This window comes from Gobio gobio, assembly GCF_949357685.1.
Source record: "Gobio gobio genome assembly, chromosome: 15".
NCBI classification, from domain to species: domain Eukaryota; kingdom Metazoa; phylum Chordata; class Actinopteri; order Cypriniformes; family Gobionidae; genus Gobio; species Gobio gobio.
The window spans coordinates 7,318,460-7,334,995 of NC_137108.1; the positions used below are offsets into that span (position 1 = coordinate 7,318,460).

Sequence of the window (16,536 nt, forward strand, 5' to 3'; positions counted from 1 at the left end):
AGGGCTTATATAATCGATCTATACACAGGGCTTATATAATCGATCTATACACAGGGCTTATATAATCGATCTATACACAGGGCTTATATAATCGATCTATACACAGGGCTTATATAATCGATCTATACACAGGGCTTATATAATCGATCTATACACAGGGCTTATATAATCGATCTATACACAGGGCTTATATAATCGATCTATACACAGGGCTTATATAATCGATCTATACACAGGGCTTATATAATCGATCTATACACAGGGCTTATATAATCGATCTATACACAGGGCTTATATAATCGATCTATACACAGGGCTTATATAATCGATCTATACACAGGGCTTATATAATCGATCTATACACAGGGTTTATAGGCTGAGTCTGAAATCACCCCCTATACCCTTAAATAGGGTAGGGGAGAGCGGGGCACATCCTAATGCGGGGTTAGTTGTGACACACATGGTTTAACACTTTCCACACATGCCAGGATGACGAAACTTAGTGTATTTAGTAGTTGCCATATCAACATTATTTAGAGAAAAAATTGTGCCAAAATTAAAAAAGAAGATATTATTCAGAAGTTATTATAGTTATGTTTTTAACTATGCTGTATAGCTGTATTTAGCGATGTGTCTGCAGGGCTCCAGACTGTGACCAAATGGTTGCATTTTGCGTGAGTTTTGTGAATTTTACATCCAGTTGCACATGTGCGAGCAGTAAATTTGCCTGCTGTCATACTGGAGAAATTAAGAAAATACACTTACTATTTATAATTGATAGACGTTATATCTGGCAAATTCGATCTTTGCCAGGCGTTTCTATATGAGATAATATTAAACCATTTGTCCGTGATACATTTTTGCTATTCGCAATCCAGAAGAGAGAGAAAGCGAGCGAGCTACAGCGAACACAACACCACAGTCAGCTTAAAGAGTGACGATGGCCAACTTGGCCAAGAGAACTACACACAAGTTTAGTCTGCTTAAACTTTAGGGATGTGCTGTGATAATAATCTAATTTTATTTTCGATTTCGGCTTCCAAGAATTATAAAAAGATGATATGAGGTAAAACTATTGATGATATGAGGTAAAACTATTGATGATATGAGGTAAAACTATTCCTAGCCGTGTTCCGTCGAGCTCTTCCTTCCCTTCACAGCTGCGCTGTCATTTCTCCCTAAACCTAAACTTAACGTCAGAATCAGTGATTGTTGTAAACTGCAGTCTCTACTGTTGCTAAACTGCGGGATGTGTTTGATAATAAAGAGCTATTAAAAGCACAATAATCCGTGCGAGAGACGCTGTTTCCAACTTCAAGGCGGCTAGTGTGTGCTGCGAAATGGACCGACTTGCACTTTATATTTTAGGCTTCGTGTGCGCGTCTAAACCATCAAATAAACAACAAAATTACCGGATTGGAGAGTAGTTACTTTAACAGTTTATATCTTAAAGGGGCGTAAATAGTTTGGAGAAATAGGAGAATATGATATTATTAGTTCTGCTTTCGTCTTAAAGGGGCAGCGTCTAATAAACCTGCAGACGACTGAGCCATTAATTTAAAACAAAACAAAAGGCAAATAGAAAATATTCACCTCTTGAATTAATAACTTTAGCTTTTATAAGCATTCATCTATCGATTTATACAGTGAAAACTATGCAGTGTTATTTTACATTTCATTACTTTATTAGATTTCTTTGTAGGTTTGTTCTTTCTAAGTCATATTAATGTTAGCAGACCTTCTGAATGCCTGCACACTGGTCCATTTACAATGTGGTGTTTTATATTTGTGTTCAAACTTCAAACATTGCTGTTTCTTTTGCTATAGATATTTTACTTTTCCGATTATAAAGCCATGTTAATTATGTTCTTAATTATGTTTTTTTTTTCATAAAAAAAAAAAAATACAGTATAATAAATAGAACCGATAAGAATACCGTTAAAGTACCGGATCGATAAGCAGTATGGGTAAGAGTAGTAATACAGTTAAAACCTTAAAGATTCCTCATTATTATTAATAATACAGTGGAAATTAGTAGATTTGGTTAGCATGTTGATTTACGGTGTGCGCCCCTAAATATTTTCAGTTGGGGGCCACTGTGCTCCTAGTGAAAAAAGTTAGTCTGGAGCCCTGATATCTTAAAAAAAAAAAAAGTATAAAAATATATATTTTATATTTTCTTTATAAATCATGAAACTTAATGTAAAATAATCTGTGTCCCGCATTTTCATGTCACTACTGAAACAGTGCATGTTTTAGTCCATTGGCTGAGACTGATTTGAACTACAACACTACATTTTTCATTTTTACATTTTTTAAATATTCCTGTCCCCTCTCTCTCATAGCCTCTCTTTCATAGTATCTGAGATGTTCAAAAGTCTGAAAATCTGTGTGTAACTTTAAGGAACGTCACTATCAAACACCATTTTTCTGCAATTAAGCAAATTTTGGGGTGTTATTCCATCAAATTTAGTTATGAGTGTACAATTGTTCAGAACTGTGCTTCACCACATGTTTCGGCTGTGACTGTTTCTGTAGTGACAAAAGGGAACACAATCGTTTATTTGGGGGAAATAAACAACATTTTTTTTATAGTTATGCAAATCCTTAATGTTTTTGTAATGTTAGGAGAGAGCAGGCAAGGGCGAGGATCTAAGTGTCAAAGAGTACATTTAATAAACAAACTGAAACAAGTCCAAGAGAGGGAAAACACTGGAACATCCAATCACAAGAAACTCCAAACAGCGACTGACCAAGCACAAGAGAAACACAGGTGCTATATATATATACTAGGGGTAACAAGCTTAGGGCTACAACATGGCACACAGGACAGGAAGTAGCATAAAAGTCCAACCAACACTTGACAGACCATGGGGAGGGATGGTGGGCCAGGTCCGTGGAGAGGAAGAGGGCCAGGGGACAGAGCAGGCAATCGGGGAGGAGCAAGCTGGGCATATGACCATGGTGGAGCAGGCATCCAGGGCGGGGCTGGAGCCATCACTGGACTCTGGTCAGGGCCTGGAACCGATGTGTGTGTTGCCCACACACACAAGATAGCTGTGGCCACAATGGTCAGCGCTGTATACTCAAGAAAATTTTGGGGTTGGGGACTCAGATGTGGCGGCCATCTTGGCTGAAGACTCAGGCGTGGGGGACATGACGGAACGAGACTCTGGAGTGGCGGCCATGACAGCCCCACCATGAAGGGTGATCTGCTCAGCTGAAGCGCTTGTTCCACAAACTCACAAAATGTCTTTTGAGGACCAACACAGGAAGGTGAGTTCTGAGGGGTTCATTGAGTTCAGAACGATAAAATGTTATGAGGGTTTTGTCCGGGAAATGGGTATGAAAAGCCAAGTCAAAAAAATTCAAGGGTGTGGTCCTCAAGAAATCGCTCGCCCTGGCGAAGGAGAATTAGACGCACTCCTGCGGAATAATATTACAAAACTTTTAGAAAATACAATATGAGGATTGTTACATATTCCATGGATTTCTGGACTTTTATGTTGAAGTGTTTCCTGTTTCTTGTGCCATGTTTTGTAAAACCAATTGTCCATTGGTTCTCCCTTGATTAGTCTCCCCAGCTGTGTATTGTTTACTCCGCATGCTTTCTCTGGCTCATTACACAAAATCACTGCACAATTACTTGAAATGTGTACCTTGGATATTATACAATTTGCATACATAAAAAAAGATGTTTCCAACTCAGACTTTGAACCAATTCTGTAGAATGGCCCATATTATAAAACAGTATGCAGTAATAACAACAGTGTATATGCTTTTTTAAGTTTTTATGTTTAAAATAAACGCCTAAGAAACAATGAAATCTATACATAAACAGCATTTGAAAAGTAGTTTTAATAAAATTCTAGCCATGGGACAAAAGTGGCTGTAGTTAAAGAAACACTGTTATCACTACCCCTAACTCTTCACTGTCTCCTCAGGCGAAGGCTTGCTTGTGTCTGCTGGACAGAAATGGTTTCGGCATAGACGACTCCTCACTCCGGGTTTCCATTATGATGTTTTGAAGCCTTATGTGAAACTTATTTCTGATTCAACCAAAGTCATGCTTGTACGTTTAAGGCACTTGAGTGTGTATTTTTCTATGTTAAACAATTTGAACAAAACTACTGTCAGGATTTACTGAAGACACACAGTGATAAATTAGCACTGAAAAAGCGTGGACTGAGTTGTTTTTGCGGCTGACCTTATTGCATATGCATTTGTAGGAGTTTCTCTTTCAGACGCAACATTTATAGGAGTAGAGTATTTAGTATCAAGGTGATTTACTAAGGTTTGCGCTCGTCAATTTACTGGTATTTACTTGCGCCATTATTTACCACCCAAAAAAAGCATGTCTTAAACCAGACGCTAATTTGTGCTGCTCTTACTACACTCTCAGAAAAAAGGAACAGTGGAGGTACAATTTTGTTCCTTGGGGAACAAAACGTATAACTGTACCTTTAAATGTACACAATTGGTCCTTAGGGTACAATTATACCATTATTTTCCTCTACTTAGAGCTGGGGTAGGCAAGTTTGGTCCTAGTGAGTCACTGTCCTGCAGAGTTTGACTCCAACCCTTAAAGACATCTATAGAAGCTCTTATTGAGAATTAACAGAGGTTTAGATGTTGATGTTTTATTGACAATGTTTGGTCGCCATTATGGTGATCAGTGTTTCCCTTAGTTGGGCATTTTGACTCTTGGCTTTTTATGTGACTTTGTGGTTTTTGTTACAGTGTTAATAAAACACATAATCTGTTCAAATCAAAAGAAAGCATAAACAAAAACTGTCATGAAGAATTATGTAATTAAAAATATTCATAAGTAATATTCACTAACAATACTCTCTTGCCACATATCAGAGATTCTGAATTCAGATTTTTAAATACATTCTAAGGGGAAAAAAGTTTAGACGCACACAGATATCAAGAATCAGCATATTAATCTCAACAATGGTGACATATTTAATGCTGCAATGCATGCTGGGAGCCATGAGTTTTATACTGTGGTGGCTTAGTAGGGTTGGAGCTAAACTCTGCAGGACATCAGCTCTCTTGGACCGACCTTGCCTACCCCTGACTTAGAGGTACAAAAATGTACCCTTGAGGGTACCACCCCAGTGACGGCCACTTTTACCTTAAAAGGTACAATTCTGTACTCTTTTTTCTGAGAGTGTAGATTGTGTTGGTAATTTTGAAAAGGATCCGGCTGCGTCACTCCCATCAGCTTTTTTATTATATTTTGGATATTGCTCTAATGCTAATTTGCCCTGTTTAGTAAATCTGGCCCTTTATCTTATCCAAGTGTAATGTACACAACTGTTAGTCATTAGTATTGTTTCCCAAAAAATGTTAAACACTGTCTCAGTGGCACTATCATTTCTCCTGAAGCAGTAATATTGGCCCAACCAATGATGTAATTTGGGGGCAAGACTGTGTTTTCAAAAAACAGCAGCAAATAATTGTTTCCCAACTAACAAGGAATGTTCTCAGAACTTTGTACTACTAGTTCAAATAACATTAAAAGGTAACATTCCAATGTTTTCAAAATGGTAAAATGGAATGTTCCCCTAACGTTCACATTATCAAGGAAAAACGTTTTTAAACATTTAAAAACTGGACATTTTAAACATTCAGAAATAACGCTTTTATAACGTAATGGTAATGTTAGCAAGACGTTCTTGGAACATATTTTTCTTAGCTGGGATGAGAAACCTGTTTGAAAACAGTCATTCGTTATGTAATTCCTTAATGTTGGGTGATACTGGTGACATAGTATGATACACTTTAAATGTATTTTTCTGTCTTTTAGGATAAGTGGGAATGTTATGCCAAATCAGAAGAATCATTTGAGCTGTTTAAGCATGTAAGTCTCATGACCCTGGACGGCATCATGAAATGTGCCTTCAGCTGTAACAGCAACTGTCAGACAGACAGGTCAGTAAATACTCTTTCCTCATGCGTTTGTACGTATCCATTTCTTTTTAGTAAAATCTCTCTGATCTCATTGCAGTGGAACCAACCCGTACATCCAGGCAGTGTTTGACCTCTGCCACCTGGTGAACCTCAGGTTCAGAGTTTTCCCATACCACAGCAAGGCTATATTTCATCTCAGTCCACATGGATACAAATTCAGAAAGGCAGCCGGCATAGCACACAATCATACAGGTGTTGTTTCTTTGACAAGCCACAGTCATGCACCTCACGCCTTTTTACCCGCATACCTTTTACCTTTTTACCTGCATGTTCTGTGATAAGTCACATCTATTTGTTGTGTTGACGTAATAAAATGAGACGACACGCAGCAAAGTTGCAGTGGAAAAAATGATCGCCAAAATATGCACGGGGACTGCGATGATCAGCTTTCCGCATCAGAAACCATGTCAAAACGAAAAATATTTGACTTTTTTTTTTTTTTTGCGTTTACCAGCCGGAGCAAACTTTTCCGGAAAGTTTCATTTGGCAACAGTTAAGCATGTTAAGCATCACAACTGTTGTCAACACTGATAACTATAATCAGAAATGTTTCTTGAGCAGCAAATCATCATATTAGAATGATTTCTGAAGGATCATGTGACACTGAAGACTGGAGTAATGATGCTGAAAATTCAGCTTTGATCACAGGAATAAATTACATTTTACAATATATTCACATAGAAAACAGTTATTTTAAATTGTAAAAATATTACTGTTTGTACTGTATTTTTGATCAAATAAATGCAGCCTTGAATTTTTCAACGGTAGTGTAGGAATTTAACAAGCAAAACTCTAATGTCATTTCAATTTCTTAATATTTTTAGCGGAAGTTATCAGAAAGAGGAAGGAAGTCTTGAAGATGGAGAAGGAACAGGGCATTGTTAAAAACAAAAGATATTTGGACTTTTTGGATATTCTTCTGTCAGCCCGAGTATGATATTCTCAAGCACCTACACAATTCATATATTTTTGACATAAAGGAACACTATTTTAGAAAATAGGCTCATTTTCCAACTCCCCTGGAGTTAAACAGTTGAGTTTTACCGCTTTCGAATGCATTCCGCCGATCTCCAGGTCTGGCGGTAGCACTTTTAGCTTAGCTTAGCAAAGATCATTGAATCTGATTAGACCGTTAGCATCTCGCTCAAAAAATGACCAAAGAGTTTCGATATTTGTCCTATTTAAAACTTGACTCTTCTGTAGTTACATCGGTACTAAGACCGACGGAAAATGAAAAGTTGTGATTTTCTAGACCGATATGGCTTGGAACTATTCTCTCATTCCTGCGTAATAATCAAGTTACTTTGCTGCCGTACCATGGGTGCAGCGGCACAATGATATTACGCAGTGCCTGAAAATAGTCTCCAGCACGATCCCTGTACAAGCAGGTTGTCACGTTGGTTATGTTGACGGAAGTTAGCCTATTTTCAGGTGCTGCGTAATATCATTGCGCCTGCTTCACTCATGGTACGGCAGCAAAGTTAATTGATTATTACGCAGGAATGAGAGTATAGTTCCTAGCCATATCGACCTAGAAAATCACAACTTTTCATTTTCCGTCAGTCTTAGTACACGATGTAACTACAAAAGGGTCATGTTTTTAAATAAAATATAAAAAATAAAAATATAGAAACTCTTTGGTCATTTTTTGAGCGAGATGCTAACGGTCTAATCAGATTCAATGATCTATGCTAAGCTATGCTAAAAGTGCTCCCGCCAGACCCGAAGATCGGCTGAATAGATTCAAAAATGGTAAAACTCAACTGTTTAAGTCTAGGGGAGTTGGAAAATGAGCCTATTTTCAAAAAAAGTGGCGTGTTCCTTTATTGAAAATCCCTTCATAGCTGATACTTTGTTACCTATTGCATAGTGCGGTTGTATTATTATTGATGTCACAGATTGTGATTTTGTGTGTCGTTCTCAGGACGAGAATCAGCAGGGTTTGTCAGATGAGGATATCAGGGCTGAAGTGGACACATTCATGTTTGAAGGCCATGATACTACAGCCAGTGGAATATCTTGGATCTTCTACAATCTGGCATGTAACCCTGAGCACCAGGATAAATGCAGGGAAGAGATCTTACAAGCTCTGGATGGAAAAGACACGCTGGAGTGGTACTGTCATCACTCGACTCATGTGACGTTGTGTTAAGCAGTTGATTGTTGGAAGTGTAGGATCCTGGTTTGTTAATAGTGGTATGGTGGGAAAGTTAGGTCACAGTAACATATAGGGCTGCTCCATTATGGCAAAAATATGGACTTTTGCAAGAAAACTGATTCATTGTCTACAATCTCATAACCGTTAATAGGCAACCAGTAATGGGAACGCCCAATAGCAACCTAACTACCAACCAAGCAGCTACACCAATTTCACAATTCCCAATACCAATTTCTATACCACAGCAGAAACTAATATTAGTCCTCAGTTAGCCTATTGAAGACAAGTGAAAAGTCAGTCATACAATAAAAAACAAAGAAGAAAATTACAAGCAAAATGACAAACAATAGAACAAAAGAAAAGGTTTTAACATAAGTGTGTGAGCAGTGTGTGTACACAACCTATCTATAATGGTATAAATCCACCCACTCCTCTCTGTTTAATCCCCATAAATCATAAGAATAGTCTCAGAACAAGCTGTTTGCAGATTCCAGCTTTTGTGACGTCACATATGTTTAGGCCCCGCCCACAGTTGTTGACGGACTCTGCCCTATTAGCATAGACCAAGAGCAGTGAGTTACTTTTTGTTGTTTGATTCATATTAACAGCATATACAGCAGTAGGTACTGTATATTACGCTGATTTTCTGTGTGTGTGTTTCGGGTGTGTGCACTCAGAAAAACACATCAGAAGTTTAGATTGATATGACTTTAAAACTAATACAGATAATACACTTTCATGATGATGAAGAACTGCAAAGTCACGTGAGCGTGACCGCGTTCAAACTGATGTTGCAGTTTTTGGCAGAGTATTGGAGACACAAGCTGTAATGGTCCCGCCCTCTTCTGGAAAGGGGGCGGGGAGCAACAGCTTATTTACATTTAAAGATACATGTACAAAAACATGTACATGTTTTTCCTTCCACTCAAAAATGGGCATTTATAACATGTTATATATAATAAATTATCTGTGGGGTATTTTGAGCTGAAACACATTCTGGGGACACCTGAGACTTATCTTGGGGCATAATAGGTCCCCTTTAAGTTTACTTTATAGTGTTCAGCTAGCCTGCAACAGAAATTACATAAAGTAATCAAAACACTGCATAGTCTTCACTGAATGCCTGTTTGATCTCATGTTGATGAAATCATTGGAAGTTCAAATCAAAATTAACTTAAATAAACAGTCCTGGTAACAATTATATCAAGAAATTTGGCTGGTATTTGTCTTTTTAATCAAAAAAAAAAAAGTACAGTACAAATATACAGATATTAGTGACACGGTTGTGTGGTGGTAGGAAGACGTAGACTAGATCAAAATACTGTTTAATTTCCAAATACAAGGAAGACTGGCCGGGTTAACACAATGTAGCATAAAGGTGACCAGACAAAGACTGAGTGAACAAGAGGAACTTAAATACTAAACAAACGAGGGTAATTAATGGAACACAGATGGGACAAAATGAACTAATAACGAAGGGGAACCATGGTGACAGAGTCGTGGCAGGAAAACTAAGACAAAGGAACATGTAACAAATAAAAACACAAATGAAAGACCAAACAAACAGACATGTTACACTCCCGCCTCCCAGAAGGCGCGATCTCGTGCCACAAAGAGTCCAAAAAAGAGCCACAAAGAGGTGACAGGTAGGTGAGCAGGATGATGCGGGCAGGTTAGGATGACTCCAGGGTGGTGCTGGCCATTCTGGGAGACATGGCAGTTAAGGGAGCCATGGCGGCGCAGACCGTTCAGGGACCGCCTCCATGGATGGGTAAAACTAATTTTCTTGGGAGGAGCTCTTCTTACGGACTCTGGCGCGAGGACAGGAGACCGGGAGGCGGAGTCCTCTCTGGACTCGGGTCGGGGGCTGGAGCCATCACTGGACTCGGGACGGGAGGCGGAGTCCTCTCTGGACTCGGGTCGGGGGCTGGAGCCATCACTGGACTCGGGATGGGAGGCGGAGTCCTTTCTGGACTCGGGTCGGGGGCTGGAGCCGTCTCTGGACTCTGGTCGGGGGCTGGAGCCGTCTCTGGACTCGGGTCGGGGGCTGGAGCCGTCTCTGGACTCGGGACGGGAGGCGGAGTCCTCTCTGGACTCGGGTCGGGGGCTGGAGCCATCACTGTACTCGGGATGGGAGGCGGAGTCCTTTCTGGACTCGGGTCGGGGGCTGGAGCCATCTCTGGACTCTGGTCGGGGGCTGGAGCCGTCTCTGGATTCGGGTCGGGGGCTGGAGCCGTCTCTGGACTCGGGTCGGGGGCTGGAGCCGTCTCTGGACTCGGGTCGGGGGCTGGAGCCGTCTCTGGACTCTGGTCGGGGGCTGGAGCCGTCTCTGGACTCGGGTCGGGGGCTGGAGCCGTCTCTGGACTCGGGTCGGGGGCTGGAGCCGTCTCTGGACTCGGGTCGGGGGCTGGAGCCGTCTCTGGACTCGGGTCGGGGGCTGGAGCCATCACTGGACTCTCGACTGGGACAGGAGATGTCTCGGGACTCTTGACATGGACAGGAGATGTCACTGGGCTCTGGACGTGGACTGTAGACGGTTCTGTCCAGAAGTATATGAGCCAGTCGTCCCTTGCTGGCTCTGGTGTGGCCATCTCGGCAAGGATGGTCCCAGTGGACTGGTATCTTGAGGAATCAGGTTTTGGGTGAACTGGAGCATCCACCGGCCTTTGGATATGGACTGGATAATGATAGGAATTGTCCTCTTTTACAGCATCAACTGTAAAATCCGAACCAATTTAAGTAGAGGACATAATTACTAAAGTCTACTACAGACCTATAACAAACGCCAGGAGAAAGTTGTTGAGAAAATAACTCCTCATCTAGTCCATCCTGAAAACATCCATTGACCATAGGATCCCTCCAGCTCACCAGATGGGAATATTCCAGGAATTCCTCCACATACCATTCCAGCTGATGACCACCCTGCTGGATGTGAAGGAGACGATCCTCGGCCATGCCCTTAGTTATTGATCCGGTCATCTGTCACGGTTGTGTGGTGGTAGGAAGACGAAGACAGAAGGCTAGATCAAAATACTGTTTCATTTCCAAATACAAGAAAGACAGGCAGGGTTAACACAACATAGCATAACGGTGACCAGGCAAAGACTGAGTGAACAAGAGGAACTTAAATAATAAACAAAAAAGGGTAATTAATGGAACACAGCTGAATTAATAACGAAGGGTAACCATGGTGACAGAGAAGTGCCGGGAAAACTAAGACAAAGGAACATGTGACAGAAATCAAAACACAACTGAAAGACCAAACAAACAGACAGACATGTGAAAATTAGCAGCTTTGGCTCAGCTATGCTATATTCATAGCAAATCAAATCCCACTATGCATTTCCTCATTATGCCTTGCTTTCATTGATAATGCCTTGTTCACCGTCTGTTTCTCTGAGACTGTGTCTCTCTCTCTCCTTCTGTTTCAGGGAAGACCTCAATAAAATTCCTTATACCACAATGTGTATTAAAGAATCTCTGCGGCTTTGCCCTCCTGTGCCAGGAATATCACGAAAGTTGACTAAACCCTTGACCTTTTTTGATGGACGGACTGTACCTGAAGGTAATTCTTTGATCATCCAGTGACTGTCAAACTCCAAATACCATAAAAGTATCTTCATAGTAGTCCATACTAAAACCATACCAGCAGGTATAGTGTGTTCATATTCATAATACAAATCTCATTCACCTCCACAGATCTAAACATGGTAATTTCACAATGCAGAATGCACACAAAAGGCAAAGGGCCCTATTTTAACGATCTGAGCGCATGGCACAGGTGCACTTTTGCTTGTTCAAGTTTGCTTGTTTCATCAATGACAGAAAAAACGGTAGGCGCTCCAGGCGCATGGTCCAAAAGGGTTGTCCCTAGTCTCTTAATGAGTCATGGGTGTGTTTTAGGCGTAAAGTGCAATAAACCAATCAGAGTCTCATCTCCCATTCCCTTTAAAAGCCAGTTGCGCTTGCACAATGGCGGATTCGCTATTTACATGGAGGAATTTGCGAGAGAAAAGACTGAACACCTCTCCAGAGAGGAATCCTTTTATTTTTAATATTTAAAAATGTTTGTGTGCTGCTGCGCGTCTCTTTGTGTGTAATATGCAGAGTGTACGCATGTTGTGTACCTGCCTATAGGCGCATATTACTTACACGCCCCTTAAATAACACCAAGACTTTAGGCTAGGTTTTTGTTGGTCAATGGCGCAGTCGTTTTTAGTTCCTCAAAATAGCAACACGCCAAAAATGCGCCCGAACACACCTCGCTTTCAGACCAGCACACCCATGGGCGAACAGATGGGCGTGAGTGCGTTTGCTATTTAAACAACATGGCGCTGAACGTGAAAATGATAACTGCGTTGGGTGTATGATAGGGTCCAATGTCTTTCACACATCTCATTCTTTCTGGCAGTGTGCAAGTACTGGGATTTTTAATGAATAATGGCTGATGTTTCAGTCTGTTCATCATACAATGGCTATCAGAAGACTAAAGAAGAAAAGTCATATACTACTTTTATGGTACTTGTTTTGTCCTTTTGAAGAATGGCAGTCATTTGGTCACCATCCAGTTTGATTGCATGAAGACATTTGGTTTGACTTTTTATTAGGTGTTTAACTATGTACTTGCGTTCAAATAAAAAGTTTGGTACAATTTACTTCTTGTATTGCAAATACGTTTGCTGCTATTGAGGTGGTATAGTTAGGTTTAAGGGTGGGTTAAGGTGTCAGGCAAGGGTCAAATGTATAATTATAGATATAGCGATGTTATTACATGCAGGTATTTTTAAATGTATTGTCACGGGGTGAGGAATCACACGACAAGGCAGGTTGAGTGCAAAAGGCCCGGAGGGTGGATTTTATTTACAGTGCTCGTGTAAGGGTGAAAACAGTCAGTGAGCCGGTGCGTGGTGGCTGGTGAATCCTCGTGCTCGGTGGTGCTCAATCCTGGTGGAAAGTGGGTGTCACAACGTGCTCCTGTGAAGTGGGCTGTCGGTCACTCGCTGCTTTCTAGGAGAACAATAAAGAGAGAGGTTAGTCCAGCAGTGCATTCAGCTCGAGACCAGAGTCTGTCTGTCTGCTCATCCATAGCTGCTTATATGCCTCCGGGCTGATGAGGTGCAGCTGTGACCGATCAGCCCATGGTGATGACGTGCAGGTGTGTTGTTGCCAGGGCGACGCTGATTCCTCTGGGTGGACTCGTCACATTCCCCCCCCAAGCGTCGTTCTGGTCCTGCGAACATATGGAGACAGTAGGGGTGAAACAAAGGGAGGGTGGGGAATGACCCCTGACAGACCTGCGTAAGCTGTCCATATCCTTGAGAGGCCGTCAGCGTTCGCGTTGGCGGCCCCGGCCCGATGACGTACCTCAAAGTGGAAGTCCTGGAGCGCTAGGAACCAGCGAATCACCCTGGCGTTGGTGTCCTTGGCGCGGGCCATCCACTGAAGGGGCGCATGGTCGGTGACCAGGGTGAACTTGCGGCCTAACAGATAGTACCTGAGCTCCAGGACTGCCCACTTGATGGCCAGGGCCTCCCTCTCGACGGCGGCGTACCTCGTCTCAGCCGGGGACAGCTTCCTGCTGATGTAGACGATCGGATGCTCCTCGCCTTCCTGGATTTGGGACAGGAAGGCTCCCAGTCCTGTGTCAGAAGCATCCGTCTGCAGCAGGAAGGGGCAACCGAAGTCTGGAGCGCGGAGTACCGGCGACGACGTCAGGGCTGTCTTGACCCGGGCGAAAGTCTCCTCGAGGGCTGGGGTCCAGCAGACTTTCTCCGGCTGCCCCTTCCTGGTCAGGTCTGTCAGGGGGGCGGCTAGAGAGGAGAAGTTGGGGATAAAACACCGGTAATACCCTGCCAACCCCAAAAAGGCCCGTACCTGGGTCTTCGTCTGCAGTCTTGGGGCGGAGTGGATAGCCTCGACTTTCTTCTCCTAGGGCTGGATGAGGCCCCTCCCGACTCGGAAACCCAGGTACTTGGCCTCGGAGAGGGCTAGGTGACACTTGCGGGGGTTGGCAGTGAGTCCAGCCCGCCGGAGCTCCGAAAGCACCCTCCGCAGACGTTCCAGGTGGTCTCCCCATGCCTCGGAGTGGATGACGACATCATCGATGTAGGCCGCCGCGTAGGCCTGGTGGGGCCATAGGATGATGTCCATCATCCTCTGGAAGGTCGCGGGGGCCCCGTGCAGGCCGAAGGGAAGGGTCCAGTACTGCCAGTGGCCACTGGGGGTCGAGAAAGCAGTCTTGGGTTTAGCGGATTCAGAGAGTGGTACCTGCCAATAGCCTTTGGTGAGGTCCAAGGTGCTGATGTACCGGGCCCTTCCCAACCGATCCAGTAGCTCGTCGACCCGAGGCATGGGGTACCCGTCGAATTCGGAGACTTCGTTCAGGCGTCGGAAGTCGTTGCAGAAGCGGAGGGTGCCATCCGGCTTTGGGACCATCACGATGGGGCTGGACCACGGGCTCCGGGATGGTTCGATTACCCCCAACTTCAGCATTTGTTGGATCTCTTCCCCAATAGCCTGCCGACGAGCCTCCGGGACACGGTAGGGCCGTTGCCGGACGATGACTCCTGGCGGTGTTCGGACGTCGTGCTGTACCACGTTGGTCTGCCCGGGCTGGGTCGAGAACACATCCTGGAACTGACTGACCAGGTGCTGCAGCTCCGCCTTCTGGGCAGCCGAAAGATGGGGGTTGACATCTACAACCACGGGATCGGTGATACTTAAGGCCGCTACTTGGTCCCGGGTCCCCACCCACTTCTTCAGGAGGTTGATGTGGTAGAGTTGCTCTGTCTGACGTCGTCCCGGCTGCCTCAGACGATACGTGACTGGCCCAATCCTTTCGATCACTGTATAGGGTCCTTTCCAGGTGGCCAGGAACTTGCAGGCAGAGCTGGGGACCAGGACCATGACGCGGTCTCCCGGCTGGAACTCCCGTGGTTGGGCTGCCCGGTCGTACCGGCGTTGCTGCGCCTGTTGAGCCTTGCTGAGGTGTTCCCGGACTAATGGCATCACCCGGTCGATCCATTCCCTCATCTGGCGGACGTGCTCGATGAGGGTGCGATGAGGGGCAGGCTGCTGCTCCCAAGCTTCTCGGGCGATGTCCAGGAGCCCTCGTGGTTGGCGGCCGAACAGAAGCTCGAAGGGGGTGAAGCCAGTTGAGGCCTGGGGTACTTCGCGGATCCCGAAGAGCACATAAGGAATCATGAGGTCCCAATCCCGCTTATCCTCCGCCGCCACACGTCTCAGCATCTGCTTGAGGGTCTGGTTGAACCTTTCTACAAGCCCGTCCGTCTGTGGGTGATAGACTGTGGTCCTCAACTGCTTCACCCGCAGCAGCCTGCAGAGATCTGCCATTAGCCGGGACATGAACGGGGTACCCTGGTCAGTCAGTATCTCCGCTGGTATGCCAACCCGGCTGGCCAGCAGGAACAGCTCCTGGGCGATGTTCTTCGCAGTGGCCTTGCGGAGGGGAATCGCTTCGGGGTACCGGGTGGCATAGTCGACGATGACCAGGATGTGTTCGTGGCCACGGGCAGACTTTGGCAACGGTCCCACTATGTCCATCCCAATCCGCTCGAAGGGCACCTCAATGATGGGCAGCGGAATGAGTGGGCTGGGGGGAGGAGTCCTGGGCGACGTAACTTGGCAGGTCGGGCAGGCCTGGCAGAACCTCTTCACCTCGGCCTCCAGTCCCGGCCAGTGGAACCGGTCACGGATACGTTGGGCGGTGTTAGCTGCCCCGAGGTGACCTGCCATGGGATGGGAGTGCGCCAACTCCAGGATGGTTTCGGTCTCGGTCCGAGGAACAACTAGCAATTTTTTTTCCTCCCCCCTCCGCTGTGCGACACAGTATAGCAGGCCCTTTTCAACGACAAAATGCGGAAGAGGATGGGGCCGTGGGAGGACGTCTTTCCCGTCGATGTTCCGCACTTGGGACCAGCAGTGCTTCAGGCGATCGTCCTCCCGTTGTTCCTTGGCGAATGAGCCCCCTCCAGCAGCCTGCTGATATACATCAAAGAAAGGATTAGTGGATTGGGAGGGGGACTCACCATCTCTCCCGCTGTCGGAGGCTAGTAGCGCCGGTCGGCGGCGGGGTCCTCGCGGCCGTCTCCGTCTTCGACGGTTCCCCTCCTGGCTGACAGGCTGAGTGGCGGCGGTGAGCAGGGCGTCGAAGCCCGGCCAGTCTCTCCCCAGCAGTACGGCCACCGGAAGGTCCTCTACCAGGCCGACTTCCACCGGCCAGGTACCTTGGGGCGAAGAGATGGTGACTCGACGGGCCGGCACTTGGCGAGTATCTCCATGCACACACGTAATGGGGAGGAAGCTCTTCTCGCCTCTTCGGGGCCCACACAATCTTGACTGGATGAGGGTGACCGCACTGCCGGAGTCCAGCAGGGCTC

The 16,536-nt window shown here is 44.9% G+C and overlaps 1 protein-coding gene across 1 annotated transcript in view; it reads left to right on the forward strand.

Moving 5' to 3' along the window:
- cyp4t8 (cytochrome P450, family 4, subfamily T, polypeptide 8) overlaps nt 1-16,536 on the forward strand; it is a 41,858-nt gene that overhangs the window by 7,790 nt on the left and 17,532 nt on the right. Inside the window, exons 4-9 of the mRNA XM_079836164.1 lie at nt 3,945-4,072; nt 5,816-5,940; nt 6,017-6,171; nt 6,804-6,910; nt 7,904-8,094; nt 11,569-11,702. Coding sequence (XP_079692290.1) covers nt 3,945-4,072; nt 5,816-5,940; nt 6,017-6,171; nt 6,804-6,910; nt 7,904-8,094; nt 11,569-11,702 — 840 coding nt within the window. The remainder of the gene's footprint in view (nt 1-3,944; nt 4,073-5,815; nt 5,941-6,016; nt 6,172-6,803; nt 6,911-7,903; nt 8,095-11,568; nt 11,703-16,536) is intronic.